The sequence below is a fragment of the Rhinolophus sinicus genome, linkage group LG10 (genome assembly GCF_036562045.2).
Source record: "Rhinolophus sinicus isolate RSC01 linkage group LG10, ASM3656204v1, whole genome shotgun sequence".
NCBI lineage: Eukaryota > Metazoa > Chordata > Mammalia > Chiroptera > Rhinolophidae > Rhinolophus > Rhinolophus sinicus.
The window spans coordinates 42,523,222-42,540,451 of record NC_133759.1 but is presented as its reverse complement, the minus strand read 5'-3'; the positions used below and the strand labels follow the sequence as shown (position 1 = coordinate 42,540,451).

At 49.4% G+C, this 17,230-nt stretch overlaps 1 protein-coding gene across 3 annotated transcripts in view; it reads left to right on the top strand.

Moving 5' to 3' along the window:
* The window catches only part of SLC6A11 (solute carrier family 6 member 11), a 126,451-nt gene that overhangs the window by 12,616 nt on the left and 96,605 nt on the right, over window positions 1–17,230 (top strand). For all 3 annotated transcript variants that reach the window (XM_019732652.2, XM_019732651.2, XM_074312988.1), the window contains exon 5: window positions 15,121–15,253. In XM_019732652.2, the coding sequence (XP_019588211.1) occupies window positions 15,121–15,253 (133 nt within the window). The remainder of the gene's footprint in view (window positions 1–15,120; window positions 15,254–17,230) is intronic.

Below are 17,230 nucleotides of genomic sequence, written 5' to 3'. Positions count from 1 at the left end.
CTCAACCCCACAACTCTGTTTCATTGTCTACAGAGTCCTTAGCTGAAATCCTCATGTATTTATTTATTTTTTCTCGTGAGAGTGTAAGCCCCAGGCCAGCAAGGACTATTCTGTTTTCTTCCCAATTGTCTTGCCAGTGCATTCTAGGTGCTCAATAAATATTAGTTGAAATGGATGAGATTGAATGAATGAACGAACGAGTGAATGTTTCTTAACCCCTTGCAGTTTAGTGTTCTTGTCTATAAATTGGAAATGATGGTGACACCCACCTGCAAGGTGGAGACGAGGGTGAAAGAAGTCCTCGCCTCTACCAGGCCCAGCACGGCTCAGGCCCTTTGGGGAGGTTTGAATGCAGAAAGAGAACGTTTGTGGCTTACTCTTCCATTTGTGGTGTGGGATTAGCCCTGTCCCTGCCGTGCCAACCGCTCTGGATTGCTATGAGGATGGAAGGACATAACCTGTGCTAAGGACTTTGCTAGGCTGTAAGTGGGGTGCCCGAGTTAGTTCCTGAGGCTCCATGCCTGCCTGGCCCCTGCCTCTGCTGTTACAGATTCACAGCTGAGCCTTGTGCACAGTCAGCCTGTGTGCTGACTACAAAGTCAGAAGTACTCCCTCCCCCCACCCACTCCGAGACCCTTTCCCTAAGTCAATACCCAGTACTGCGTGGCACCGTCTGCTTCTGCTAGTTTGGATTGCCCCACTCCCGAGGTAGCCCCCAACGCACAGCCACAGCGTGAACCTCAGCCAGCCAGTTCTGGAGCCCAGTGTAAGGCATGCTTCCTCCGCCTGCCCAGTGCAGGACCCTGAGCAACGTGGCCTTCCTGAGCCTCCGTCTGCTTCTGTGAAAATGGGATGGTCATAGGACGTACCTCGCAGGGTTGCCAGAGCATCAGATGAGGCCATACACTTCGTACTAGTATGTGCTTAATATATGGGAGCTAATTTTACAAGGAAGACTTTATTCAGGTCTTCAAAAGTCTACATGGGTACTTCCCAACATTCTTAGAGAAGGCTCCTCAGCCAGGTCTGTTGGCCCCTCATAGTGGACCTGGAGAACTCTCTTAGTGTGTTTTCTTCCCTTGATGGATTTTTTAACATTATTTTTTGAGCACCTACTGGGTTCTGGGCACCTTATCAGTATCCAGAAAGATGCAGCAGATGCTGCCTATGCTTGAAGAAGCACAAAGCCTGGTGGAGAAAGCTAGCAAGTAAAAATAAATAAAAAGAGTTTTTGAAATATAAGACAACAAACATCTGCAGGAGGCTTGCAAGGAGCCAAGGTGAGGAAGCCCAGATATCTGGGCTTTGGGGAAGGCTTCATGGAGTTGGCAGTGTTTAGCTGGGTTTTGCAGGATGAATAGAAGTTCATGTGATTGATGGTGGAGGGAGTGAATGGTGTGCCAGGTAGAGAAAATAGCATAGAGCCCAGAGACCTGAAGTTGTATGTTGCGGCTTGTAGACTTTCCCGGCAACGCTACTGCATCTGGAACCCGGGTAATGGTGGGAGACTTTGCTGAGGACGTAGGCAGGGGCCAAATATCTGGTCAGTCGCAAGTCTTTATTGAGCACCTACTATATGTCAGGTATTTTTGTAGATACTGGGATGTAGCATGAATGAAACGAAGACTCACCCTGGTGGAATAGACAGCACAGACAAACCAAATAAGCAGAAAGCATTAGGTTTAGTTGGGATTGGTCTCCTGAAGAAAAAGCAAGCAGGGAGTAGAAAGTGTCACAGGGTCGGGAGTCTTCTCTGAGGAGGTGGCATTTGAGAAGGGACCTGGGAGAAGTGAGGAACCCAGCCATTTGGATTTGGGTACAAGCTTTGAGGTTGAGGTAGCCGGAGGGGCAGTGACCTTGATACGGGAGGAAATTTGGGGAATAGCAGGTGGCCAGTGAGGCTGGAGCCAGACGTGAAAGATCTCGGTGATTTTCTAAAGGGCTTGAAATGATCCTGTGGGATGACTTTAAAGGTTAAAGCATCTGTGTAGTAATATGATTAGATCTGGGAGTTAAGACAGAGCCCTCAGGCTGCCAGCAGGCGGCCGAGGCAGTGGGGGTACGCAGTGGGGGTACTCCGTTGGTCCAGGTGCCTGAAGCTGAGATCTCTACTCGGAGAGAAGGAGGCTGGGTGGGGAGTGGTGCCCTCAACTGTCGGAGAAGATGGGCAGAATCTGTCTTAGGAGGGCAAGGGTGATTCTGCCTGGCTATGCCATGCACTGAGGCGAGAAGAGCACTGCCCCTCTGACCTCTTAACACCCCCGCAGCTACCCACTTACACTAATATGTCTTCTACCTGCCCACATCCTCAGTGGGCTTTTTCTGATTGGGGCAGACTGGAGGCTCCGTCCAAACGAGCCTGAACTCTCATCGCTTTTAGTCAGTAGCAGAAGCCAACTTCGCAGTGACCCTCAGCACTTGGGCTGCACATAGGCTTTGTCCCCACAATTCCTCTTCTGAAACTCCGTACTACAGGCAGGGGCATGTTAGTTATGTACAGTGTGTCAGTGGCACCACCATTTGTGATGGTCTGGAGGAAAAGAGATGCATGTAATATGTTCTTAAATGTGATACTGATGGGATAAGTTACGGTATATTCCTGCAACAATTGCTAAAAAGGAATGAGGCAGAAAATGTGTGAATATGGAAAAGATCTCTAAGATAAAATTAAGTGGAAAAGGCAAGGTGCAGAATGTTGTATATAATGTCGTGTATAAAAAAGAATACGTATGTGCTTTAGTCCCATAAAACATTTCTGGAAGGATACACAAGAAACTATTAACCATGGTGATTAGCTGAGAGTAGGATAGCAGGTAAGCAAGGAAGTAGAAAGAGAGAGTTTTACTTTTTGCTTTGTACTTCTTTTGTACTATTTTAATTTTTTAAAAAATTAAAACCAGGTACATGATTATTTGATACTAATGAAAAAAATGTCACGGGTTGTAATGATCCCTCTTGGTTGAGTGACACATCCCGTTTACAGCCCTGGTTTCACCTTGCTAATCGTTATTTATTTTACAAATCATTTTTGTTAACATTGTCTCATTTGATTTTTAAATCAGCCTTTTGCGATAGACAGAAGAAAAGAGCTCCATTTTGCCATTATCCAAACATAATCTTGGAGACGCTGAGGGTTGCCCCCCTATATACTCAGAACTCAAAGCCAGCCTCTTCGCTCTGGGTACCCCCAGGCAGCCCCCGTTTCTCCAGAGGCCCTGCCCTTCAGGGCTGCCTCTCCCTGTGTGTGCTGCCCCGTGGACAGAGGAGCTCTCCTCTGAGAGAGAGGTTCCTTCCTGCTCAGTCCTCTGACCAGGGAAGCCCTGGGGCCCTATTTAAGGAGAACAGAGGAAATAGATAGTCCTGCCACACCAGAGATTGCGAGGGAGCGGGCTGGGCTGCCCTTCCCAGCTCACAGGAGATGCACCAAAGCAAATCTGAATCTTCACTTTGTTGCCTGAGCAGGGTGTTGTGTCCTTTTCATTTCAGTTGCTTAATAATATTTAACTGATTGGAAAAACTGTGACTATTGTTACAAGCATTTAAAACACAATAGCTCTATGAACATGATACGTTTGCGTATCAGACGATGCAGTAGTGCCCCCTTATTTGCGTTTTTGCTTTCCGAGTTTTCAGTTAGCCACTGTCAACCTCGGTCTAAAAGTATTAAAGAGAAAAATTCCAGACATAAACAATTCATACGTTTTAAATTGTGTGCTGTTCTGCGTAGCGTGATGGAATCTTGCGCCGTCCTGCTCTGTCCTGCCCGGGATGTAACTCGTCCCTCTGTCCAGCATCTCCACACTGTGTATGCTCCCCACCGTTCGTCACTAGGAGCTGTCTGGGCTATCAGACCAACTGTCACAGTATTGCAAGTGCTTGTGTTCAAAAACCCCTTGTAGTAGCCTAATGCTGTGTCGCAGTGCCTGCGTCATTGATCTCGTCTCATCACGTGACCATGGTATCATCTCACATCCTCACAAGAAGGGTGAGCACAGTACAGTAAAGTATTGAGAGAGAGAGAAACATTTACATAGCTTTTATCATAGTGTATTATAATCGTTCTATTTTATTATTAGTTATTGTCGTTAATCTCTTACTGTGCCTCATTTGTAAATTAAACTTCATTTTAGGTATGTATATATAAGAAAAGCATCGTATATGTAGCATTTGGTACTATCTGTAGTTTTAGGCAGACACTGAGGGTCTTGGAACATATCCTCCATGGAGAAGGAGGGACTAATATATATCGCGCTTATAAATATGGGTCTTAGTCCGTTCGGGCTGCTATAACAAAATATCATAGACTGGATGGCTTAAACAATGAACGTTTATTTCTCACAGTTCTGGAGGCTGGGAAATCTAAGATGAAGGCGCTGACAGATTCAGTGTCTGGTGAGAGCACATTTCTTGGTTCATAGATGGCTTGGTTCTTACTGTGTCCTCAAGTGGCAGGGGGCACAAAGGAGGTCTCAGGGTCCCTTTCATAAGGGCACTAATCCCATTTGTGAGGGCTCCACCCTAATGACCTCAGCACCTCCCAAAGGCCCCACCTCCTAATACCATCACATTGGGGGCTAGGATTTCAACATGAATTTGGGGGGGACACAGACATTCAGTCTGTTGTAATACAAGTATATTCCCCCCAGCCACACCCTCTAAGAGGTAACTCTTAACAATTGAGAGTCTTTCAGCCGGTATTTTCCTGTACCTTTAATGTCATTCTTCCTACTTCCTGACAATTACGTCACATCATTTATCTCCTGGGTGGGTGGATTAAATGAAACAATGTGCCTAGAGGGCCAGGGTACACAGTGGGTGCTTAGTAACAAAGTGTGACTTCCCTTCTCTTACTGCACCCATCAGGGACATACAAGGAACCGCAGACTAAACTCTTCTGGTTCCGTAAATTGCTTCTTCCCATTATTTAGTATAAGACATCCCCTGCTTGTTTTGTAGGGGCTGATTCTACATACAAATATCTTTAACGATCAAGAGTGGATAATTATAGATCACAGCTCTTCAGCTCTTACCAAGTTTCCCAGAAAGTAAGACCGGGTCTTATATTAAGTTTTGCTCCAAAAGACACATTAGGGCTTATGTTCAGGGACGTCATCCTGGAAATTCATGGTAGGGCTTATTTTCAGGGAAACACGGTGCTAAGCCCAGTTACTGCTACTCCCACTACTCCTATTTTGCAGACAGAGGAAGTGAGTTGCAGAGAGATGTAAGTAACCAGCCCAAGGCTGACAACGAGGGGAAGCAATGGGATTCTGAGGCAGGGAGAGGGTCAGGGACGTGTTCAAGGAGCCGCTCTTGGCGAGCGGGAGCCGAGCTGGGCTCAGAGCAGGCCTTGTGTCCCTTTGCCTGTCCACGGTCCTCCTGCCTGTCTCTGAAATGCCATTAACTATCTGTCTTGGGTAGAATCCAGTTGGCACGCCCCTCCTCTCTGCAGCCCTGTGGACCTGGCTCTGGAAGGAAGAGTTTTTCAGCAGATGGGGAGGTATAATTGATGGAGGGAGGGAGGGAGAAACTAATGAGGAATGACTGACAGCTCCAGTGCCCAGCAAAAACAAACAAAACACCTGTTGGGTTATGTCCTCTCTGGATTTCAAGAGGTGCCTTTAAGAAATGACTTGAAACTTGCTTTTAAAAGAATAAATACTGTGGTTTCCAGCTGAGCCAGGTGTTGAGCATGAGACCTGCAGACTCTGATCTGCTGGGATGACAGATGTAAAACGATGCTGGCTTCTCAGCGTGTAGCTCATGGCCCTGCAGCTGGTAGCACGAGGCATTAATGAGTGACTTTAATTCAGTCTCAGGCACAGAATAACTCAGAAGGGGCCTTTACCAAATTTTAGTGCATTACCTCTATTCTAGATTATTTTTAGCAAAACTATGAGAAAGTATATAAAACTCTCCAGATTCTCTCTCCCTCCCTCTCTCTCTCCCTCTCTCTCCCTCTCTCTCTCTCTCTCTCTCTCTCTCTCCCTCTCTCTCCCTCTCTCCCCTCTCTCTCCCTCTCTCTCCCTCTCTCTCCCTCTCTCTCCCTCTCTCTCCCCCTCTCCCCTTCTCTCCCTCTCTCTCCCTCTCACCCACCTCTGCTCCACACTCTCCCTGAAGACATCCAGGGTGGGAAGGAAGCACCAGAGCTGGGGGGACATGACTGTCCCACTTACTAGTGGGGACCCTACATGTGATTCTGAGCCTGTGTTTCCTCATGTGTGAAATGGGTGAACCTCTCCCACCCTTCAAGGTGTAATCAGTATGAAGTGATGGTAGTAGGTGGGAGGTAACGGGTCAGTGTCAGTTCTCATTCCTGCATCTCACTCATTCCAGCCTGTCCACCCTTGCGCACCCCAAGGCTGAAGTGGATGACGTGATAGTCAAAGAACAGAGGTCTCCTGGTGGGATATGCAGGGGCTGGCAGCAGAACCCACTCCGGACTTCCTCGCCTAGGGCTTCTCCTGATGGCACGCACGTCTTTCCCGCTCGCTGTCCCTCTGTGCTGAGTCCCGGTGAAGGGGAGAAAGTTCAGGAATCCCCTGCCACCCCAGCCATGGGGCAGTGAGGCCCTTTCCACTGCGTGAGCACCGTGTTCCATGCATGGAAATGGGCTGCGTTATGAGCCTGTGCTGCCGCCCCCAAAGCTGTGGCAGCTTCTCTGCTTTTCAGCCTGCCCCTCCTGCTCTTTGCCTCTTGACCTGCAGAACCTCTGCTCACACCTCCCTACGAGGTATGAGTTTAGGGGCCTTTCCCTGTGTTCCAAAGCTCTAACAGTCCCCACTTCTAGACATACTTTGCTCTTCTCACTGCCTCCTGCTTTCCAAATCTCATCCTCCAGCCATGGAAGGCTGGAACAGGCATTGAACTTGGGGCCAAGAGACCAGGATGCAGGGCCAGGCTCTGTGACTTACCAGTTAGTGACAGGCAAGGTGCATATCACTTGGAGCCTCAGTTTCCGTAGAACAATGGGTGTAAAACAAGACAACATAACACAGCAGTGCCCGGTGTTCCCTTGAGAGGGTGCGTTCTGCACGATATTAGAAAGTGTTGCTTTGGGAAGGCAGGCATGTTGTCAGGGGCACTTCTTAACTTTTTAAAAACTTTGAGGTACAATTTACATACCACAAACTGCACCCCTTTTAGGTGTATAAGTAATGATTTTAAGTAAATTTGCCAAGTGTGACACCATCACCACAATACAGGCTTAGGACATGTCTGGTATTTTAATCAGCGCTCTCGTGCATATTTACAGTTAATCTCCACTCCTGCTACGAGGCAACCACGCATCTACTTTCTGTCTCTGATTTGCCTGCTTTGGACGTTGCATGGAAATGGAATGATGCAGTGTGTGATCCTTGGTCATTATCTTCTTTCACGTAGCATAATGCTTTCAGTCACCCATGTTATGGCATGTGTCATTTCTTCACTCCTCTTTGTGGGGAAATAATATTCCATTGTTTGGATAGAACGCATTTTGTTTGTCTATCTTCCACCGAGTGATGGACATTTGGGTGGTTTTAGTTTTTGCCTATTATGAATAGCCTAGGAGTGAAAGTGCTGAGTTTTATATTTGACATTTTAAGAAACTGCCTAACTGTTTTTCCAATGTGGCTAAACCATTTTACATTCCTTCCAGCAGTCTATAAGAGGTCCATTTCTCCAAATCCCTGGGGATGCTTTTATTGTCTTTTTTATTACAGCCATCCTACTGGGTGTGAAACAATATCTCATTGTGGTTTTAATTTGTACTTTAATGGTGAATACTTCTAAGTAAATTTGGGAAATGTTGGGTTACACGAAGCTCTAGAGGTGTCTTTATTGCAGGACTTCTCAGAGACTTTAATATTCTAATGAGCATTGGTACTCGCTGAGGAGGGCTCCAGTGTGCAGCGGTTTCTCAATTGAGGTCCCAGTGTGACCTGGGAACTCAGGGTGTCTTGAAGGGTTAGTTTTCTTTGGGAAGCATTAGCCCAGGACATGGGTCAGGAGACAACCAGCCAAATCTCACCTGCTGCCTGTTTTTATAAATAAAGATTTATTGGAAGACAGCCACATTCATTCATTTACAAATTATCTGTGGAGGTTTTCACACTGCCAGGATGAAGTTGGACATTTGGGACAGAGACCAAAGGCCTTGCAAAGCCTAAAATATTTACTCTTTGGCCCTTTGCAGAAAAAGTTTGCTGACCCCTGACCTAGTGCACGGTGTCCAGTGGATTCTCACTTTGCCTTTCGATGAAAGAAGGGACTGGCCTTAAGGGTGTGGGTGGGGACCCAGGAAACCTTTGTGAGGCTTTGTATCATTTGAGCAGGGTGTGTTTGAGGACCGGTGGGAACTTCTGTGTGGCCTAGGAGGAGGATTTCTGCAGTGAGAGAAGAAATTGGAGCAGTAGCTCCAGACCCCTCAAGCTAACTCAGGTCTCTAGTTATATTCCCTGAAGAACATGTTTCTGGTTCACGTCCCCCAAGATGGGACAGTGGTCCCGAGCTCTGCTTCTGAAGTCCAACAGATGTGGCTTCAGGTTCTGCCTCTGCCTTCCTGGGCATGTGACTTTGCTAAGCAAAGTTTCCCATCTGTGAAATGAAAATAATAGTTGTACTCATGTAGGAGTAAGCATGAAGGGAATGCGAGCCGTGGCTGTCTCTGTGCTTACTATATTCTTAGATAGTGAGCTGCCTGCGGGCCACACACGGCTGCTTTACCCACCACTGTCGCTCTAGTCCATGGGGCACTCAGCATGGCGTTCGCACCCTGTAACTATCTGCCGAGGGAAAGCAGGGTACAGAGGCCTCAATTTCTTGCCAAGGAGGGTCTTTTCCCGGAGGAGAGTTGAGGGCCTGCACTTCTTTCTTCCCAGAGAAGTAAGCAGCAACCCGAAGGCAGAGGGATTCTGGAGGTGGCAGGGAAGGCACATTTGTTTTGGTGATGGGCTCTTTTTTGTTTGTTGCTTTGGGAGACCAGAAAGGAGGACCTAGCAAGGCTATTTATAGCCCAGCTCCTCAGTGCCAGCTTTTAGGGCGGTCTCTGCGTCCCTGGCAGCACTTTCCTCCATGGCAGGTTAAAGAAAGGTGATGTGTTTGCCGGCTCCGTGCTGCACATGAAGATGAGGCCTCCCCGGGCTGGGCTGGGAGCTGTTCCCACAGGGCCTCCTCAGGCTCTCTGCGGCGGTGGTGGCAGCTATAGCAGGAGAGAGCGGGCTGCTCATTCTCTGCTTCCTCTGGTCAGACCACCCCTGGCTCTGGAAGCTGGAGTCTCTGGAAGGGAAACTCCAGGTGTGAGGCTGTTTCCTTCCCTCCACACTCAGCCCCTCTGTGTGTGAGAGACAGGGAGACGGAAGTGAGGGTGATACCCCAGGAAAGGATTTGGGATTCCAGTCACTTCCCTCAGACTGTGAAGGACAGAAGAGAGGCCTTGAGCAGCATGCATTCTCCATTCTGTCTCCGGGGTCGGTATCTGGTGAGGCAGCAGGGTGTGTGGACATCAGAAGAACCTAGTTTCAAGCCCTGATCTGGGCAAGTTACTTCACCTCTCTGGGCCTCAGTTTGCCCATCTGTAAAATGGGTATAATAATGCCTTCTCAGTGAGAACTAAATGCAGCAAGATATGAGGGCTGTCAAATGGCACTTGCCACAATCCCCTCCACTGTCAACTCCTCGTTCTTTCTTCTAAGAGTCTCTCTCTCTTTTTTTGTGTGTTTTTTTTTTCAGTTACTGTTAACAATATTATTTTATATTAGTTCCCTAAGAGTCACTTAATAAGAACAGTTTGCTATTAAACTCACCTCTTGGTTTTTCCAACTCTTTCCTTCCCATGCCTATAGAAATGATGTTTCTACCTATGGATTCTTTCCCTGTCACCACCTCAGGGATTTCTAGCCCCTTCTCTCCTGTCTTATCCCCCTTTCCCTCCTATAATTGAAACTTTTCCCTCCCTCCTGGCTCTTTCCTATTAACTATCCCAGTCTGGCCAACCTGAAAACAAAACGAGTGTATGTAAAATAGCTCTTGTGCCCTGTGGGCCCTTTAGCTACCACCGTCTCTGACCCAACAGAGCCAAACTCCCCAAAAGAGCTTCTTCACCAGGAACTCACCTCCCATCTCCTCATAACCCACACCAGGGGAGCAGCTCTCCTTGTCTGACCCACCCCTCCTGGTCCCAAATCCCACAGCCACCCTCCCTCTCACCAGGCTGCCCTGTAGCACTTGGCAGATGGGCTGCTCCCCTTCTGGAATGCCCTCCCCCTCTCTTCCGCGCTAGGAGATGCCACCTTCTCTGGTTGCTCCCCTGCCTCCTGTTCACCCTTCTCCACCTCCTGCAATGGCTTCTCCCTTCCTCTCTCTACTCTGTAGATGTTGGGGTGCTGGGTGCTCTGCTGCAGGCTCTCTCCCTCCCCTTCTCCAGCTCTCCCCAGGCAGCCTCATGCTCTCCCAGGACACCCTGGTGGCCAAGGGTTCAGGTCTGAATCTGCTTCCTGCATCTCTTTTCTGAGCTTTGCATCCGGAGACCCAGCCACCTAGGGGCATTGCAGCTACCTGGGTGTCTCACGAGCACTTCAAAATCATCTTGTTTAAAAGATGGGTCCATCACCTCTTCCTTCACCCCACCGGACAGTTCACTCCCGCTCAGCTCTTGGCCTGCCGTCCATCCAGGTATGAACCTGGCATCAGCCTGGACCTGCCTCTTCCCTGCTACCTGCCACCTCCAGGCAGTCACCTTGTACCTCTGCTGCTGCTCCCAAACCCAGCCGTTCCCTCCAGGGCTATTTCCCTACCTTAGTCCAGACCATCCACACGTATTGTCCAAATTAAGGCAAAATTCTCTGTACTGACACTGGGCTCCATTCCACCTTTACTCTCCACCCGTTCTTCCCACTGCAGCCAGCGAGCTTTCCGAAACACCCATCGGATGGGGTCTCGCCCCTGTGTGTGATTCTCGGCTTCCATCGCCCTTGAGATAAAGTGCCAGGTCCTCAGCAAGTCTCACATCCAGCCCTTGCTCCTGCTCCAGCTCTCACCTCACCCCCATCTCTCACCTCGGCTTCTGCTGCACTGACCTGCCATGCTGGGCCCTGCCCTTGCCGCACTGAGCCTTCGTTCCAGCCTCCTGGCCTTTGCGCTCGGTGGCCTTTCTGCCACCACATGCCCCCTCTCTTCTTTGCTAACTCTCCTCCTGCCTTCAGGACCCACCTCCACCTCTATATCCTGGTATTGGCCAGATCCCCAGGGAGGGTCCCCTGCTTTGCTCCACACCCTGCTCTGTTTACTCATCTGCCTCCTCATTAGACCACATCTCTTTAGGGACTTCTGGCTGTAGCACGGTATCTAGCACACTGAAGATACTTTAATAAGTGTTGCTTGTGTAAATTAATAAATGCATAAAGGACACATACTGTATACCACTTTTGCCTAGCACACAACGACACATAAGGTAGTTTTGGGGTGTATATTTCCCACAGCTCTAATTTATAAAGAAGAGAGGAAGGCAGTGATTTTAGTGTTATGGGGAAATCTAGGAGAGAGCATTGAGGCTGCAAGTGTGGGCTCTGGAGCCAGGATCCCTGGGTTCATTTCCCAGCTCTGTCACTTGCTTGCAGTATGACTTTGGGCAAGTTACTAACCTCTCTGCACCTCAGTTTTTTCATCTTTGAAATGATGATAATAATTGTACCTACCTTAAGGATTGTTGAGGGTTAGATGAGTTCATGCTTGAAAACCTGTAGAAGGGAGATATCACTCCCATTTCACAGATGAGGAAACTGAGACTTGCCCTACCCAAGGTCACACACCTGGGAAGGAGCAGAGCTGGAATGGAGCCCATCCCATCTCTGTATGTGCCAAGGGCTGGAGAAGCACAGGTGTTATACCTCCAAGCTCTGAGATTTCAGCCTCTGGGCAGAAATCTCCAGAAATATTCTACTCTTAGGGCCTGAAAAAGATTCTTCATGGAGAACCTGCTTTTGTGCCTGGCTCACAGTAGGTGCACAATGTTGCTCTAGTAAATGACTCCCTCCAAAGGGCCCCATCTAGTCTTCAACATTGCCCGCTCCCTGAATGGTGCTGGGAGGTCTGGTCCTGGGCCCTTTTTTTTGCCAGGGTGTTGGCAGCAAACTCTTCCTTATTCAGACCTTTCTTCTGTCCCAGCACTTCATGGGGACGAGTCATTAAGAAAGCTCTTTCCCAGGAAGAGCTGTGCCTTCTCCAAGTCCCAGAGTTGAGTGCCCAGCCCCCGTGCTGTCAAAGGCTGCCCTTGTGGATTTCAAAACAACCCCACAGCCCTGCAGGCTGAGAACCTGGCCCCCCGAGCCCCCTTTCTTTAGAAACCCAAGGTCCATGGCTACAGTCAGCACTGGTAATACCTAAAGAGAATAGTTGAGGATGTTTTCAAATAGTGTCTGGTAGAACAAAAGAGCAATTCATCTTGCGTAGCTTTTAGTAATCTGCTTCCCATTCTGGGAATTAGATTGTTCAATTAAGCGAGGGCGCCGGAGCAGGCTGCATGACTCCAAAGTTTGCAGCATCCAAAATGCGGAAGACAGGGGACCGAAGCCAGCTCACTCCTGGCTGGTCTGCTCCCTTCTTTCTCCCTCTGCCCCTGTGTCATTTCCAGCTTTCAGATTCCTGGTTCAGAAAACAACTACATCAACAAGAAAGCGTGTGTGTGTGTGTGTGTGTGTGTGAGTGTGTGTGTGTGTGTGTGTGTGTGTGTGTGTGTGTGTGTGTACGTATGTACACGTACATAGCCCTGCTAGCTGGGTACCTTGTATAAGTGTTTATTTAGTGAAAAATTCAGAGGCTGGAGTGGATTGGGACAGAGCACACCCGGGTCGTTTCCATCCGCAGTGCCCCACTTTCTTTTCTGCTTCGGGTTGTCCCTTCTCGTTCCCCAGCCGATGGGCTTTCGGAGCACTTTGCTGGGCAGTTTGTAAGATGCTGGGTATATGAGTCCACAAGGCTCTTAATCTGGAGGCGAGGGGTCGATAAGCACCCTGAAGTTCCCGCAGGATGCTGGGAATGAACGAGTGCCCCTGGATATTTCTCCAGAGAGAAAGTCCGGAGCTTCGGTAGCTGGTCAGAGGATCCCTGACTCCTTCCACAAGTCCTCTCCCCCACACACCCAAAATAAAGGTTGAAAACTATCCAGGTGGAGTTGGTCACTCCTTCATTGCCAAGAAACTCTACTTCTGTGGTGCTCACGCCTTACTGTGCTTGAGCAATCCTCGGGGAAACGTCGCAAAAGGTAGCTTCCCAGGGGCCCTTCTGCAAGGATTTAGACTTCAGTGGGTCTAGGATAGAGTGCAGGATTTTTAAAAAAAGTTTTTTTTGACCAGCACCCCGCAAGGACCAGACTTTGGGGCCTGCTGCTCTGTTATAGTAATAGTCTTTAGGGTTTCACTGAATAAGGCCTGTAGTTTTAAAATGAATTAAAGCCAGAGGCTGCTAAGACATAAGAAGCAAATAAAGTAATGGTTATAACTCTATAGCTGTCTCTGTTCTTTCTCAAATAACTTCCTTTTTGTCCACCTTACCCTAGTTGAGGGCAGCAGCCATACCACGTGTACCTTCTCCTCCTCAGTACCCCAGTATTAATATAGCGCCTGGCACAAGTAGGTGCTCAATAAATGCATATGTGAGTGGATGCGCCTAGTTTCCCTGTGAGTAAATCCATGGCCTCACACAGCCTGATTTTGTTTGGGGGCCTGCCTGATTTCTCCTGCGCGGTTGGGGCTGAAGGGGGCCTACAGACCAGCGCTAATTGGTGTCACTGAGTAATTAACGCAGACTCAGGCCCCAAGCGGATCCCAGGGAGACAGACACTGAGGGAGGCGTTCTTTCATGCTTGGTGGGCTGGGAGCTGCTTTCTCAAAGGACGTTCCCAGCGTGCCGAGGCGACTGGCGTGGTCTGGTGGGGGTGGTTTGGCAGCAGGGACGGGGTTCGTGGAGCCACTGGGAGGGGGTTTGTGTCGGTGCCATGGCTGTGCACAATATGGAGCGTGGCGAGTTCGACTTTAAAGAAACACAAACCCCAGGCGTGGGCCCTGGGAGCCAGGCCGGTGTCAACTCTGAAGGATCGATGGGTTCTCGGGGAAGGCGGTGGCTGAAGGCACTGGCTCAGCACACCCAAGGCATCACCCTCTCCCGTGGCCTGGGCCCTCGGGGACACTCCAGCCCCTTCACACGCTACCCCTGGCTCCCGGTGGTGCCTCTGTTTACCTTTCCTGCTTTTCCCTTCTCATCCCTGTGCTCCAGGGTCCCCCAGGTATCCCATGCTTTATTTTCTGGCCCTTGCTCATGCTGTTCCCTCAACCAAAAACAACCTTTATCCCTCCCTCCCCTGGCTAAATTCCATCATCTTTCCCAGTTTGGCTCAAATATCACTTCTTCCAGGAAGCTTTCCGTGGCCCTCTGTCGCAGGCAGGATAGGGTAGTTTATGCTGCAGTAACAGATGCCCTCAAAGATCTCAGTAACTTAAAGCGACAAAGCCCATTTCTTGCTCCCACAACATCCCTGACACGGAGCGGCAGGTGGGTTCACGTAGTCGCTCAGAAAGTCAGGCTTCCAGAGGCTCCATCTTGACACATGCGCCTGTCATGACAGCAGCAGTAGGGAGGAGGGGACACAGTGAGCCACACCACCTGCCTCTGAAAGCTTCTGTCTGAAGGGACACAGATGCAGGTGACCATAGCAAGTCCAGTGGCCACCCTTGAGTTCAGCAGGCCAGGGCGTGTCATCTCCCCTGAGACAGGGACCTGGAGTGTGTGTGGACAGTCCCGTGGCCGCCCAGGACCCTGAGGTAGGCTAGGGGGTTCTTGGTTTTCCCAGAGGCCCTGCGCGTCTTTCACCTTACTCCTTACCACACTGCACTGTAACCCATCTGCTAACTGGGCCCTCTTTTCCCCCAGGGAGCGACTCCATGAAGGCAGGGGGCTAGCTTTTGTTCCTTTCTGAGGCTCCCACCGCTGGTCCTCGGTTTGGCTCAGAGATGATGCTGGGAGAATGGTGGGGGTGGGTGAATGAGTGAGCAGGTGATCTCTGCCCCTCTGCAGAGCTAGCTGTGCTCAAGGTTCCATTGGAGCGAGCCGTCTCCAGCCCATGACTCTTGGCCCTCCCTTCTGTAGGCGCCGGGTCCTGGCCATCTCGGATGGGATCGAACACATTGGGAACCTCCGCTGGGAGCTGGCCCTGTGTCTCCTGGCAGCCTGGACCATCTGCTACTTCTGTATCTGGAAGGGAACCAAGTCCACAGGAAAGGTAAGAGGCATATCTGCAAGCAACTGGCCGCATGCAGGGGAGAGGACGAGCTCACAGGTGACCCAGAGGGGACCAGGGAATTTATGTCGCAAAGGCCAGCTCTTAAGTTGGAGGTAGGAGGAGCCTGGACAGGGAGTCCACCCAGGAGCCCAGAGCTAGACTCCCAGTGCACCACTTATTGGCTGCACAGGTCAGGGCTATTCACTTCTACCTTCTGAGCCGCAGTTTGCTCACCTGTGAAATAACAAAGCTTTATCGTGTCTTTTTACTGAGTTGAGAATCACACAAGTAACTCTGAGTTGAGAGTTAAAGTGCTTTGAAAACCAGAACATGCTAAATGACTAGCATGTAGGTTTTTGTAACTAAGACATGCACTCTGCAAGGGAGGCTGGGAAATGTAGGGGAGCCCGGGGATGTCCACAGCTATGTGACCACAAGGATAAATAGAGATTATAAACATGTAGCTAATGGCCAGATCCAGCCTACTCTTGTTTTATTTTTAAAGAAAAAGAAGGGAAAGAATTAGATGCTAAATTCAGAAAGTAGGAAATTTCATGAGGAAAAAGGAAATAGGATTCTGGCATCCCATGGAAGGTTGAAAGGTTTGGCAAGCCTAAACTTGCACGCGTACAAGGAAGAATGTGGCTGAGCTGGGCAGCAGCCACCTCCTTCCAAGGTACTTGGTCGGCCACAGTCCCCACCATTCCCTGTTGCCCTGGATCCTGTGGCTGAGCGTCAGTGCCATTCGTTTTCTCGTTTGTGCTCCTTCTCTTTCCTTGAGGAAAATGAAGTTTTTCTGGGTCACCCTGACCCCATCACTCCTTGCCTCCTGCTTCTAGGAGGTAGTCACTCATGTACTTTATTGTAAGCTACTGTCTGGGGGCAGGGGCTGGAAATAAAACCTCCAGGAAAAGAGGAATTTAACAACTCTGGGCCCTTTTACAAAAGATGGTCCCCTCAGCTCCCACAGTAGTAGGTGGGATCAAGAGGAAAGTGCTAGAATGTTGGAGGTGGGTGGACGTACAGGAGGGAAATTAGCAGGGCACCGAAGGGGTATCCACAAGCCTCATGCTATGAGCTATAAGGAAGCTGAGGACGTACTAGGAAGTGATCATAAATGTGCCTGAGTAGAACAGAGAGTCATGTCCCTTTGGCCAAGGTGATTTTGTTCATCTTTGCTTTCTCTACTTTGCATCATAACAACAATAGGATTTTTCTGGTTTTCCAAATATAAAAATCACTGCATTCTTGACCTGCTTCTTCAGACTGCATGCACATCGTTCCTCTCCCCGTCTTTGCTCTGGCTGGAGAGGAGGAAAATGGCCGGAGGGGTTAAGGACCAGGGTCTGGAGTCAGGATTCGCATCTCAGGGCTGTCACTCTCTAGTCATGACCGTGGGCCCTTCACGTCTCTTCTCTGAGCCTCCATTTCCTTTTCTGCAAAACAGGGGTTGATAACTGCGCTTGCCTCATGGGGCGGTTGTGAGGAGGAGATAAGGATCCATGCTCAGTGCTTAGCAGGGTGTGGAACTGATCGTAAGTGCTGAGGAATGGTGGCGTTTGGAAATCTTGTTATAAAGATAAAATGTGTCCAGTTAAGAAATCGCTTCTGAATATCTACTCTGTACCTAGCGTTATTCAGTGGGTACCTAGCATTATTCAGTGGGTATCTAAAGATGAATAAAGCACAGCCTCTGCCCTACCCAGCTCACTCAGTGAAAGGGCACTGGGAACCGTAAAGAGAAGGAAGGACGTCATGGTTGGTTTTAATATTGCTCCTCTGATGATTGCCACGTGGTAGGGAGTTGGTGCCGAGGCCAGCAGGTTGCTGGTTGGCGTTGTGGAGAGGGCTGCGTGGATGAGGTTTGGGTGCCTACATGGGCGTGAGTCGTCCATATGCCCATGGAGACTGAACTCTCAGGCCCAGGACGTGGGCCATGGCAAAATTTGGTTCCACTCAGCCCTCAGGAGAAAGCTT